Genomic DNA, 12,403 nt, shown 5'->3' on the forward strand with positions numbered 1-12,403 from the left:
GCAGCCTGGGGAGCCCTGCGGGAGTTCCTGCAGGGCTCCCTGGGCTGTGGATAGCAGCCTGTTGCTCGGCGCGCGGGGCGCCCCAAAGCAGAGCGTCCTGTGTGCCGGGCAGAAATCCGCAGCCTGCTGCACGGAGCACGGGGAGCGCTGAAGCAGAGCGCCCTGCGCTTCGGGCAGCCCCACAAGTTCAGGGGACAGCAGGGAGGCGCAGCGCCGCCATCCCGCTGTTCCCCGACCTGGTTTGGAGGCTGGCGCTGGGGAGAAGCGCACTTCTCCCCAGCGCCAGCCCCACAAGCTCGGGGGACAGCGGGGATTCCCTGACCTGGTTTTGGGGGGGAAATAAAGGAAAAAATTTCCCCTTTATTTCCCCCCAAAAAACTAGGTGCGTCCTATGGGCTGGTGCGTCCTATGGGACAAAAAATACGGTACTCGTGGAACCTGCAGTCCCCAAGGAACCTCCACACCAGAGCTCAAATTTCTTTGTCAACCCTTCAGCACAGGCAGTGAGCCTAGAGGGGAAGATTAAAGAGATGTGAAGTGCTACTAAGCTCTAAGCCAGAGCCTTTACTCTTTAAGGCTGTCCATTCCTTAGGGAAGTGGTCTGTGAGATCTGGCCCCAAAGACATGAAAGTCTTCTGTCTTCGTTGGAGAAGGTCTGGCTTCTTGTCATGGCTAGGATAGGCCAGATATACATAGCTAACATGTGCCACATTTTTACCTGTGCATGGCATGTATAGGTTATCACTTACATCAAAACTCCCTGCAAGCATAAAACTAACACAGCAGGGTAAGAGAGAACCTTTTCACCCAATAAGCTAGTGTTCTACATGCAGGTAGTGTTTACATGGATCAGTATTCCACTGGCTAGTCCAGTATTTCCCTAACTTAGTTCTCCAGCTGTTTTTGGACTACAACTCCCATCATTCCTTGCTAGCATGTCAGTTGTGATGGGAACTGTAGTTCAAAAACAGCTGGAGAACCAAGTTTGGGAAACTTTGGACTAGTCCACTTTGCTCAGCTTTAAAAGGTAAAGGGACCCCTGACCATTAGGGTCCAGTCGTGGCTGACTCTGGGGTTGCGGCGCTCATCTCGCTTTACTAGCCGAGGGAGCCGGCGTACAGCTTGCGGGTCATGTGGCCAGCATGACTAAGCCGCTTCTGGCGAGCCAGAGCAGCACACAGAAACGCCGTTTACCTTCCCACCGGAGCGGTACCTATTAATCTACTTGCACTTTGACGTGCTTTCGAACAGCTAGGTTGGCAGGAGCAGGGACCGAACAAGGGGAGCTCACCCCGTCGCGGGGATTCAAATCGCTGACCTTCTGATCGGCAAGCCCTAGGCTCTGTGGTTAAGACCACAGCGCCACCCGCGTCCCTTGCTCAGCTTTACTGTACTATAAAAGCAAGAGGTGAAATCTTGTACAGTGATCAAAAGGACAGATAGATGCCTCCACTAACAAGCAATCTCCACCAAATCCCCCCCAAGACTGGAAGGTAGTGGGAGCCTCCAAAACAGCATGAATATCGTTATGAGACGGCACAGCGAATTAGCAAAAATCACCTCTCTCTGCTAAAAGAAAAAGAAAATCCATTAGAAGAGGCATCAACCATATCAAAGACTTCAAACAGAGGCACAACTGCATATGACCCAGAATGTTTAATCAACAGTTCCCTAGGAAACTGTTACACATACCCTCTTTTTTTTTTTAATAAAAAGGAATCATTTGAAAAGCCAAAAATCCTCCCTAATATTTCAATTTTCTCTGCGCTATTAAGGTCAGAAGTCAATTAGTGGCACTCACTGTCAGAACACACTCCCCCTGTGAGGTTAATGAATAACTTGCTCTCAATGCCATTAAAAATAGCTGCTTTAATGGCAAACAATCCAGTATTGCAGTATGGCCTGAGGGTCAGGGAGGTTTTCATTTGCTATGAATCCTGCAAATAGCTTATTTCTTCTGAGCAAAGCCATTCAGCCCCAACAACAGATGCATATTTAACCCAGAATTCTGCAGCAGTTAAGCCATCAACCCTAACCCCTAACCCCCAACCTAGAATCATAGAATCATAGAGTTGGAAAAGATCACAAGGGCCATCGAGTCCAACCCCCTGCCAAGCAGGAAACACCATCAGAGCACTCGTGACATATGGCTGTCAAGCCTCTGCTTAAAGACCTCCAAAGAAGGAGACTCCACCACACTCCTTGGCAGCAAATTCCACTGTCGAACAGCTCTTACTGTCAGGAAGTTCTTCCTAATGTTTAGGTGGAATCTTCTTTCTTGTAGTGTTATTTATTTCATAAAATTTATACATTGCTTGGTTGTCAAACAAACAAACAAACAAAATGGTTTACAAAAAGGTAAAATAGTGAAATCAAGAAAAAATTACAACCCTCCTTAAAGACATACAAAAGTTAAAAACTAAAACAGATTAAACTTTTTAAAATTTTTAATAGTCTTGTAGTCTTGCACATCTTTTTATTTAGCAAGCTTGCATACAGAATCCTCACAAAAACTGTGCCAGAGAGGAAGAATTTGCTGTTTAAGACATTGGAAGAGAATAATACTGGAGCATCTCTTAAAACAAGTAAAGAGGCAGAAGCAGAAGAAGCTTGAAACATTTTCTGTTCTTTGCCTGCCTGCAGTTTCCATGGTGAGCGGTTTCCAGGGCTGCAAACACTATAACCCTCTACTAATGGGAGGGAAAGATCTCCCTCCGAAATTGCATGCCCCCTCTAGGTATGACCTCCCAGGTGCCCCTCTTCTAGTAAGAGCATTGCTGTTGACAGCAAAACAGAGGCAAAAAATGCACTTTGCGTAGATGTCTTAATTGTGCCAGAAGACAATATTTCTGTAAGGCCACAAGACACAGAGAAGTCGAGATGATTCATTGTCTGGGAATATTTTGCATCTCTGAGTTCACCCAAGAGTCAATCACACTGTTGAACAGCAAGAAAATGGGATAATGAGGGAGAGGAGGCACTATGTATCACAGAAGGGACCCTGAGGGTCATTTAGTCCAACCTGCTGCAGGAATCCTGCTCACAGCTGTCCCTGGGTTAGACAAGCCCACACAGATGCTTAGAAAGTTGAGGTAGCCACAAAGTATCCACAAAGTCACTTTGTGGCTATTTAAGTTATAATTAGAAAAATCTTAATAATTATTCATAAAGGAAACAGCTTATAAGAAGTAAATAAGGAGGCCAGATACTGGATAAAGGAAGTCTTTTATTTGGTTGTTTGTATTGTATGTTATATTCACATTTAATGAGGGTGGATTTCTGTATTGGGTGGTGGGGGGGTTATGTTGTAAATAAGATTTCTATTAAAAATTTTAAAAAGTTTAATCTGTTTTAGTTTTTAACTTTTGTATGTCTTTAAGGAGGGTTGTAATTTTTTCTTGATTTCATTATTTTACCTTTTTGTAAACCGTTTTAGTTGTTTGTTTGTTTGACAACCAAGCAATTTATAAATTTCATGAAATAAATAAATGGTCCAGAAGACATGGAATGATGGAGAAGCTTAAGAAAGGTTCACCTTATGTAGAATTGTTTCAGAACAACAGAAGGCGGCATTTGAAAGAAGCTGGGATTTTCGCCCTTTAAAGTGATTCTGTCACTGGAAGCTGCACTCTCTTCCTCTCAATTTACACACACACACACACACACACACACACACACACACACACACACTATGTAAAGAGGTACTTCTGCTTACCATCATATTTTGCTAAAACTGCCTGAACATCTGCATATGCTTGTAACTCCAACAGAGCTTCCAGCAAATTTTCGTGGATGTTGAACATGCTGAGAAGAGGGAATTCCTTCATTAACTATAATAATAATAAAAAATAAGAGAATAGGCTTAGATTTAGCACGGAATCCTGCAACACGGATGTGAAAGCAAGTGTAAATGACTGCTCTAAGGAAAAGAAATTCAACAGTGCAATAAAGATAAAAGTAAGTTTAAACTATAAAAGCACTTAAAATGCCTTCTGAAATAACAAAACAAATCTGCAGTAGGTGTCAAGACATCCACCAGGGTGAGGTCCTGTCTGATTTCAATAAAACTGAGCCACCGTACTGAATGTACAGTTCCTGGTGGATACGAGCAGTGAATCTGAGCCACGGAGGACCACGTTCTCTCCTTCTTGTGTTTAATTCTTGTGAACGATCATATTCTGTGAGAGGGAGCCTCCCAAAATCCAGAGGGGAGGGATGGCGCCAAACTACCCCCCAACATCCTCAAAAAGAAAAGAAATTGCTTTGTTCCAGATGCAGCAACTGTCAGGGAAAGGAAGAAAAATTTCTGCTTTCAGTTCAGGAGAGTCCATTCCCTCTCTCTAGCACTTCATTTTAAGGCAAATGCATTATCGGTCTGGGAAGCATGTAATCACTCAGTGTAGAAGCTGGAACAGGAAACATGCTTCATATAAACTACGGTAGCTTAATCATGGTCCAGTAATTATTTCCTCCAAATAACTAAGTTAGATGGTTATCAAAATTACACCGGTTTTATAAAATGATTTACACACACACACCCCAAATTAAAGGGTTAACTAATTTTTTTTAACTTTTGGTGCGAACACCTTTGATAACAAGTCAGCAGAACTTGGCTTGCAAATGCATATTTATTTTTCTTTACACTTTACCTAGCAATCATTTTACATCTATTAATATAACATTGCACTATAAGGTGGTTCACTATTAGAACAGGAATTGAATCTAGAGCACATACACATGAAGTTGGAAATAAGTGTTCGCTCTAGCATCATGCAAATAAATAAATACTAGTGGGCTATTTGTTTCCGAGCCAACAAATAAAACAGAAGACTGGCAACACATTAGAAACACATTACATGTTGACCTTTATCTAGTTTGGTTTGGGGGGGTTGCTTTTTTTTCCTTTTGACCAAATACGATTTTCACTCACACCTGTAACACAGTTTTGTGGGTGATGGGCTTGGACGTCAGACAACAGCAGAGGGACTGGACTGCGAGACAATGCAAATCAACAGCAGTCCCATCAGAAAAGTCTTACGGCTAAATTATTTTGGGTTGTGACTATGAAAGTTGCCACCACTTTGCTCTCAGAATAAATGCAATCAGGTGAAAGCAAGTGGGCAAACAAAACATTAACTCTAGTGCATTTTCTCTTTCAAAGTGGAATTCTCCTTCAAAATGTTTGCAATAAATTACAAAGAAACACGGTAGGCTAGCACAGGATGAAAGGTAATGCAACTCGAGCATTTCTGTAAATTGACACAATAATGAGTTGCTTCACTATATTTCTGTCTTTAAACCGTAAGGGAATATACATGTTACTGTGCCATTTACCTTGCCATTTATAGAAAGGCGAGGAATTACTTCGGGCTTTAGGATTGTAATCATTTTTCACCCATACGTTGGGCAAAATTAGGACTCCAGGTCTTGGGGATCTAAGTGTTCCACTGCCCCTGGTCTTGATATACAAATGTTGATGGACCACAACACCTACCAATGGCCAGGCTGGCTGGGGATTCTGAGGATTGTAATTCAACAACATCTGAGGACCCTGGTTGGGGAACTTCACCCTGTTGCCAGGGTCTCTATGCTGCTGCCATTCGGAAACCCAGCCAGATGGGCGGGTTATAAATAATAAATTATTATAAAACTGTGGGTGGGGCAATTTGGGTACATAGCCATGAAAGTGGGGGAGGTGTAACTGGTGCCCTGAGAAACTGATATCAGGGTTGCCAAGAGTGCAGAAGCTGAACACTAGTTTCTTTGCAATGTTCCCTGTTGAATGGGACCGGTGGCGGGCTTTGGGCTCTCAAATTCCAGGGGCAGCCTGTGCGGTGCTAAAATTTGAGGGGCCCCTTCCCACCTCTTGTGCTCCATTCTGCAACACTGTTGTGGCACCCCTTCCAATGTGCCTGCACCGGTCGTGCTACCTTACAACCGCCTCTGATGGGATCCATTCAGGTTAACAAGAGGCACCTAGTGATGGCAAGACGGTTATAACAGGACACATAATTCAGTCTCATTAAGGCCATTAGTAACCCCAGGATGCCTGGACTGGATCAATAGTTTTTACATCCCCTCTAGACACAATATAGGCAGAAAGGTAAGAGAATGAAAGTGCATTCATTAGGGTTGCCATACGTCCAGAATTTTACGGACGTGTCTTGGATTTTAATGGAGGAATTAGTGTCCGGGGTGGAATCAGTAAAATGTCCTGGTTTTTTGTCAAGAGAACAAGGAAGTGTGTGTTTGAGTATTACTCATTTCCCCAAAAAAGCTCAACAACTAAGAGTCTGTTTCCAGGCCGATGAACAAAGCCTCATTGCTATGATTTCTAATGCTATAGTCTCCATTTTGTTGCTGCTTAGCTTAAAAACACTCCCATACCTCCATTTTTCAGCACAGTACATCACATATCATTAAGGAGTAGTCACATTGTGACAAAAGCATTTCACTAAAATGGGGCAATGTCTGACAATGAAGAGGATGTTGCAGTTTTGTATCACAAAAGTAATTAATTGTTGTTGATGATGATACCCCACCCATCTGGCTGGGTTTCCCCAGCCACTCTGGGCGGCTTCCAACAAAAGATTAAAAATACACTAAAACATCAGTCATTGAAAACTTCTCTTAAGAATTTATGGTCTTCTTCTGCTATCTCTATTAATATATTTTTCTTTATATATTCCTCTATGTCTTCTGTTGGCACTTCATCTTTTTGATATAATTTTTTATAATATTTTTCGAATTCTTTTTTAATTTCTGTCATATCCCTTATTGTCCTCTCTTCTACTTTTATCTTATTTATTAATTTTTCATTTCTTTGTTTCTTTAATTGCCAGGCAAGGATCTTGCCTGGTTTATTTGCCCATTCAAAATTTTTATATTTCCAAAATTTGATTTGTTGTTCTACCTCCTGTTCTATAATTTTATTGTATTCTACTCTCAGTAATTTAATTTCTTGATTTAATCTCTCTTTATTTTTGCTTGCATAGGCCAATTTTTCCTTCCTTTTAATTTCTTCTAAAAGCTCCCTTTTCTTTTTTTCTTTATTCTTATATGCTATTGAGTTTTATTGTATGAAATATCCCCTGCCTTCCCAGCATCCCACACTGTTTTTACATCTATCCCTTTCCTCCAGTTGTTTTCAAAATATTCCTTCATCAACTTTCTGGCTCCTTGTATTACTTTTTGGTTGTTTAATAGGAAAACATTCATTCTCCACCTTTTTTCCCCTTTCTCCTCTTTTCCTTTAAGAGTTAATGATACTGGATTATGATCTGTAAGTGTTTTTGGTAATATTTCGGCATTCTCTGCTTTAATTGTCATATCCTTAGTAATCCATATACTATCGATTCGACTATATGAATTTTTAGGTTCTGAGAAATATGTGAACTCCTTTTCGACAGGATATTTATATCTCCATATATCCACTAAATCAAAAATCCTTACCATTTCCACAAAGCTTTTTGGCAGCTTCCCTTCATTCCCCCCTCTTTTCTTCTGCAATCTATCCAATTCTGGTTCCATTACTCCATTTAAATCCCCTAACACAATAATTCTTATATCTATATATTCCATTAATAACGATCTTATTTTAACATAGAATTCTGATTTTCTTTCATGTGATCCATAGATTCCCGCTACTACAATTGGCTCCCCCTCTAGTGATATTTTGACTATTACAATCCTCCCCTCTTTATCTTTGTATAACAATTCTGGTTCATATTTGCTTTTAACATACATTACAACCCCCCTCTTTTTTCTTACATCAGATGTGATGAATTCTTAAATGAACCAATATCAACCGAAATTCTTACATGAACCAATATCAACCAAAGAAATTAAGGAATCAATTCAAAAATTAAAAATAGGGAAATCCCCAGGTCCAGATGGCATACCAGCAGAATACTATAAAGAAATGTTAAATGAATTAATCGACCCACTAAAAGAAGTAATAGAGGAAGCGGTAGAGAAGGGGAATATTCCAGACTCTTGGACTCAAGCATATATAACGCTCCTGCCAAAACAAGGCACGGACTTGGAATCTGTCTCAAATTATAGACCCATTTCATTGTTGAATTCAGATTATAAAATTTATGCAGGATTATTGGCTAACAGGTTGAAAAAAATTATAGGAAAAATAGTGCATAAAAATCAGGCTGGATTTGTGGAAGGAAGACAAATAAAGGACAATATTAGAAATATAATAGACATAATGGAATATCTACAAGTAAGAAGAGATAAACAAGCAGCCCTGATTTCAATCGATGCAGAGAAGGCTTTTGATAAAGTCTCATGGGAATTTATGTAAAAACTATTAAAAGAATTGTGTCTAGGCGAAAAATTCCAAAAAGGTATAAATGCAATATATAACCAACAGAAAGCAAAAATTATTATTAATGGAGAATTTGGAGAAGAAATCAGTATCTTTAAAGGTACAAGACAAGGATGCCCCCTATCCCCAATGTTATTTATAATAGTATTAGAGGTTCTATTAAAGAAAATAAAGCAGGACAGCCAAATAAGAGGAATAGTAGTTGGTGAAAAAAGATACAAGTTAAGAGCCTTTGCAGATGACGTTATGATCACAACAGAAAATCCCCTACAATGCACACCTAGAATATTGGAATGTATAAATGAATATGGCAGATTAGCAGGATTCAAATTAAACTATGGGAAAACCAAAATACTAGTGAAAAATATGGAAGAAAAAGATAAAGTGAAATTACAAGAAATTACAGGATTGGAAATTAAAAAGAAAATAAGGTATCTTGGAATAAATTTAACATCAAACACTATAGATTTAAGTAAAGAGAATTATGGGAAAACATGGAATGAAATAAAAAATGATTTGCAAATATGGGGGAAATTAAATCTTTCCTTACTAGGGAAAATATCGGTAATAAAGATGAACATATTACCAAGGATGATGTTTTTATTTCAAAGTATCCCAATACTAGGAGGAGATAAATGTTTTAATAATTGGAAAAGAGATTTGGCTAAATTCGTGTGGTCAGGGGAAAAACCAAGAATAAAACACAAAATAATGATAGATAAGAAGGAGAGAGGAGGATTTGGCCTCCCTGACATGGAGTTATATCATGATGTGGTGGGTCTGACCTGGCTAAAAGAATGGATCAAATTAGATGACTCGGATGTATTGGATTTAGAGGGAGTAGAGACGAGATTTGGATGGCATGCCTATCTAATAGATGAAAAAGTCAAAGTGCATAAAGGCTTCCTAGGGCATATAGTTAGAAAGTCTATATATAAAATATGGGAGAAATATAAAAGACTTCTAGAACCGAAAACTCCTTGGTGGGCATCGCCAGCAGAAATTGTCGCAGTGAAAAAATTAAATATGAAAGAAAACTGGGCTACCTATAAAATGGTATTAAAGGAAGAAAACGGAGAATTGGAATTAAAGGATTATACAGAAATTAAAGCTCATATTAGTGATTGGTTTCAACATATTCAAATTAAGTACAGATTAGCGAAAGACAAAAAGTTAGGATTTGAAAAAGAAATATCAAAATTCGATAAATATTTAATACAAGAAAAATCAAAAAATATATCTAAATTGTATAATTTGATCTTAGAGTGGGAAACAAAGGATGAATTGGTTAAAGCATCAATGATCAAACGGGCGCAAGATATTGGGAAAAATATTATGTTTGAACAATGGGAAAAATTGTGGAAGGAAGATATGAAATTCACTATGTGTTATATATTGAAAGAAAATTATCTCAAAATGCAACACAGATGGCATTTAACACCTGAAAGAATAGCAAAAATGAATAAAAATTGTAGCGATGTCTGCTGGCGATGCAACACTGGAAAAGGTACTATGATACATATATGGTGGAATTGTTTAAACATCAAACAATTTTGGGAAACAGTATATAGCGAAATGAAAAAAATGTTCAGATATTCATTTAGGAAAACACCAGAAGGTTTTTTATTGGGAATAGTACCAGGAAGCCTAAAGGAAGAAGACAAGGCCTTATATTTATACGCAACAGTAGCCGCATGGCTATTGATTGCGAAAAATTGGAAAAGTGGTACTGTACCAACAAAGACAGAGTGGCTTGCCAAATTATTGGAGTACTACAATATATCCAAAACAATGGGAGAAATTGGAATGATCTCAAAAGAGAAGGGAGACAGGGACTGGAAGGTGTTTAAAAGATACTTGCAAAACTATATCGAAAAATCAGAACTCCTATTAGAATAAACAAGTTTCGTTTCAAATATTGGAATACTAAATAAGATGGATAACAATGTGTAATAGAAAAAGAAGTATGAAATTAGGTTAAAGGTGTGTGAAAGAAAGTAATAGAAGTGGAAAGAAATTGCAATTGAGTAGATTGGAAGTCTAACACAAAGGGTGAGGGGTGGTGGATGGTGATGGGAATTATCTGTGGGATTGAGTGTAGGTATGTTGTAGGCATGTTGTATGTATGTAGGTATGTTGTATGAAATGTATGTTTGTATGTTTGTATGTGTATTAATGTTGAATTATTTTAACAATAAAAAAAATTTAAAAAAACAAAAAAAACCTTCCCTAAACAGGGCTGCCTTCAGATGTCTTCTAAACGTCCGATAGTTGTTTATTTCTTTGACATCTGGTGGGAGGGCGTTCCACAGGGTGGGCGCCACTACCGAGAAGGCCCTCTGCCTGGTTTCCTGTAGCTTTGCTTCTCGCAGTGAGAGAACTGTCAGAAGGCCCTCGACGCTGGACCTCAGTGTCTGGGCAGAATGATGGGGATGGAAACACTCCTTCAGGTATACTGGGCCAAGGCCGTTTAGGGCTTTCAAGGTCAGCAGCAACACTTTGAATTGTGCTCGGAAACTGGGAGCCAACGTAGGTCTTTCAAGACCAGTGTTATGTGGTCTTGGCGGCCGCTCCCAGTCACCAGTCTAGCATTCTGGATTAGTTGTAGTTTCAGGGGCCACCCTCAAAGGTAGGCCCACGTAGAGCGTGTTGCAGTAGTCCGAGCGGGAGATAACTAGAGCATGCACCACTCTGGCGAGACAGTCAGTGGTTCTTAGCTCAGTCAGTAGAGCACGAGACTCTTAATCTCAGGGTTGTTATATATTGCCTTAAACCTGGAAATGAGACTAACCATTGAGATCTTAAGTGCACTGGAAGGCTGCTTGCTGAATCCCTATTTTGTTTCCCAGGACGTGTCAGCATTCACATGTTAGCACTTCTCCTTATATAGCCTTGGATCTGGAGGGGGTGCATACACACCTTCCTCCAATCTTTCAAACAAGCTCATAGCCTCTGCCCTTCCTCCCAATGTTGTGATGTGGAAGGAAGCTGCAAAAATGGTTATTCATTGAACTGCGGGGGAGAGGGGTCCATCTTCCCATCTATGCCTGGGATACAGAAATAGCAAGATAAAATTCATCTTTTTTTCAAAAGTAGAAAATCTTGACTTGGCTCCGTGGGAACAAACGGCTGAAGGAGTTAGAAGGCTTAAATGGCTGCCCCAAGATTCCTTTGTGTAGAAGGAGAAATCCTTTCTCAAGATGGAGAAATCATCCCCATTAACGGCCATCTGTCAAGTTTGTGGTCCTAAGAATGCGGCTACATTTAGCTAGAGCTCAAGAGCGGCAGAATGTCTGACAGCTTCACAATGATGGAACTGAAGCTGTTGGTAGTGAGCTAAATACGTGTAAAATCCAGGAAAATGGAATTAGACTGCAAAGAGGGGATGCCCATTTCCTGATAAGGTCTGTCCGTTTCACTACTGGCGCATATTTCCCTTGGGGCTACTATGCATGCACTTACATGCTGTACTAAGTATTGGCAAATGAACTAGAGTGCTGACAGCAACTGAGATAAGTAGAAAATTGTATCGCGGGAATGAGCTCAGGAAGGGAGGTCAAAGCATCAGCAATGTCATCAGCCTAATATCGCCTCTCTCTCCCCACCCCCCAGAAAGGAACAATTCTCATTTTAGGATTCCTAATTAAAAATCTCTCTTCCTATATATTGTGATACCATTTTTGTTACATCCAGCACCGCACTTGCCTCTTTCCAAATCAAAGTAATTGCATCAGTTTCTGGTTTTGCCACATTTACTCTTGATAAGGGAATCATCCCATTACATGCTGATCCTTTTAAAATAAATAATAGCATTTGTCCGGTGGTTATGCCTCCCTTCCTTGTATCGGTGAAATCTGGGAGTACGGGGCTTATGTACTTACTTCCCCATTGACAATAAAAGGCAACATTCAAATCAGGAAGCCCTGCACTTATTTGAAAGCAGGGTCTCCCTTACACTGGGTGTAAGAGGACTGAAGTCCCAAAACCCTGGAAACCATCCCTTGTTGGTCTAGCAGGCGCCAAACGACCAGAGTTGAAACCCAAACCTGCAAGGTAGTACAGCAG

The 12,403-nt window shown here is 40.0% G+C and overlaps 1 protein-coding gene across 4 annotated transcripts in view; it reads right to left on the reverse strand.

The window, feature by feature from the left end:
- ST7 (suppression of tumorigenicity 7) overlaps positions 1 to 12,403 on the reverse strand; it is a 104,351-nt gene that overhangs the window by 13,925 nt on the left and 78,023 nt on the right. For all 4 annotated transcript variants that reach the window (XM_083574545.1, XM_083574544.1, XM_083574546.1 and 1 more), the window contains exon 9: positions 3,716 to 3,830. In XM_083574545.1, the coding sequence (XP_083430671.1) occupies positions 3,716 to 3,830 (115 nt within the window). The remainder of the gene's footprint in view (positions 1 to 3,715; positions 3,831 to 12,403) is intronic.

The sequence above is a fragment of the Podarcis filfolensis genome (assembly GCF_964270895.1).
Source record: "Podarcis filfolensis genome assembly, chromosome: 10".
Taxonomy (NCBI): domain Eukaryota; kingdom Metazoa; phylum Chordata; class Lepidosauria; order Squamata; family Lacertidae; genus Podarcis; species Podarcis filfolensis.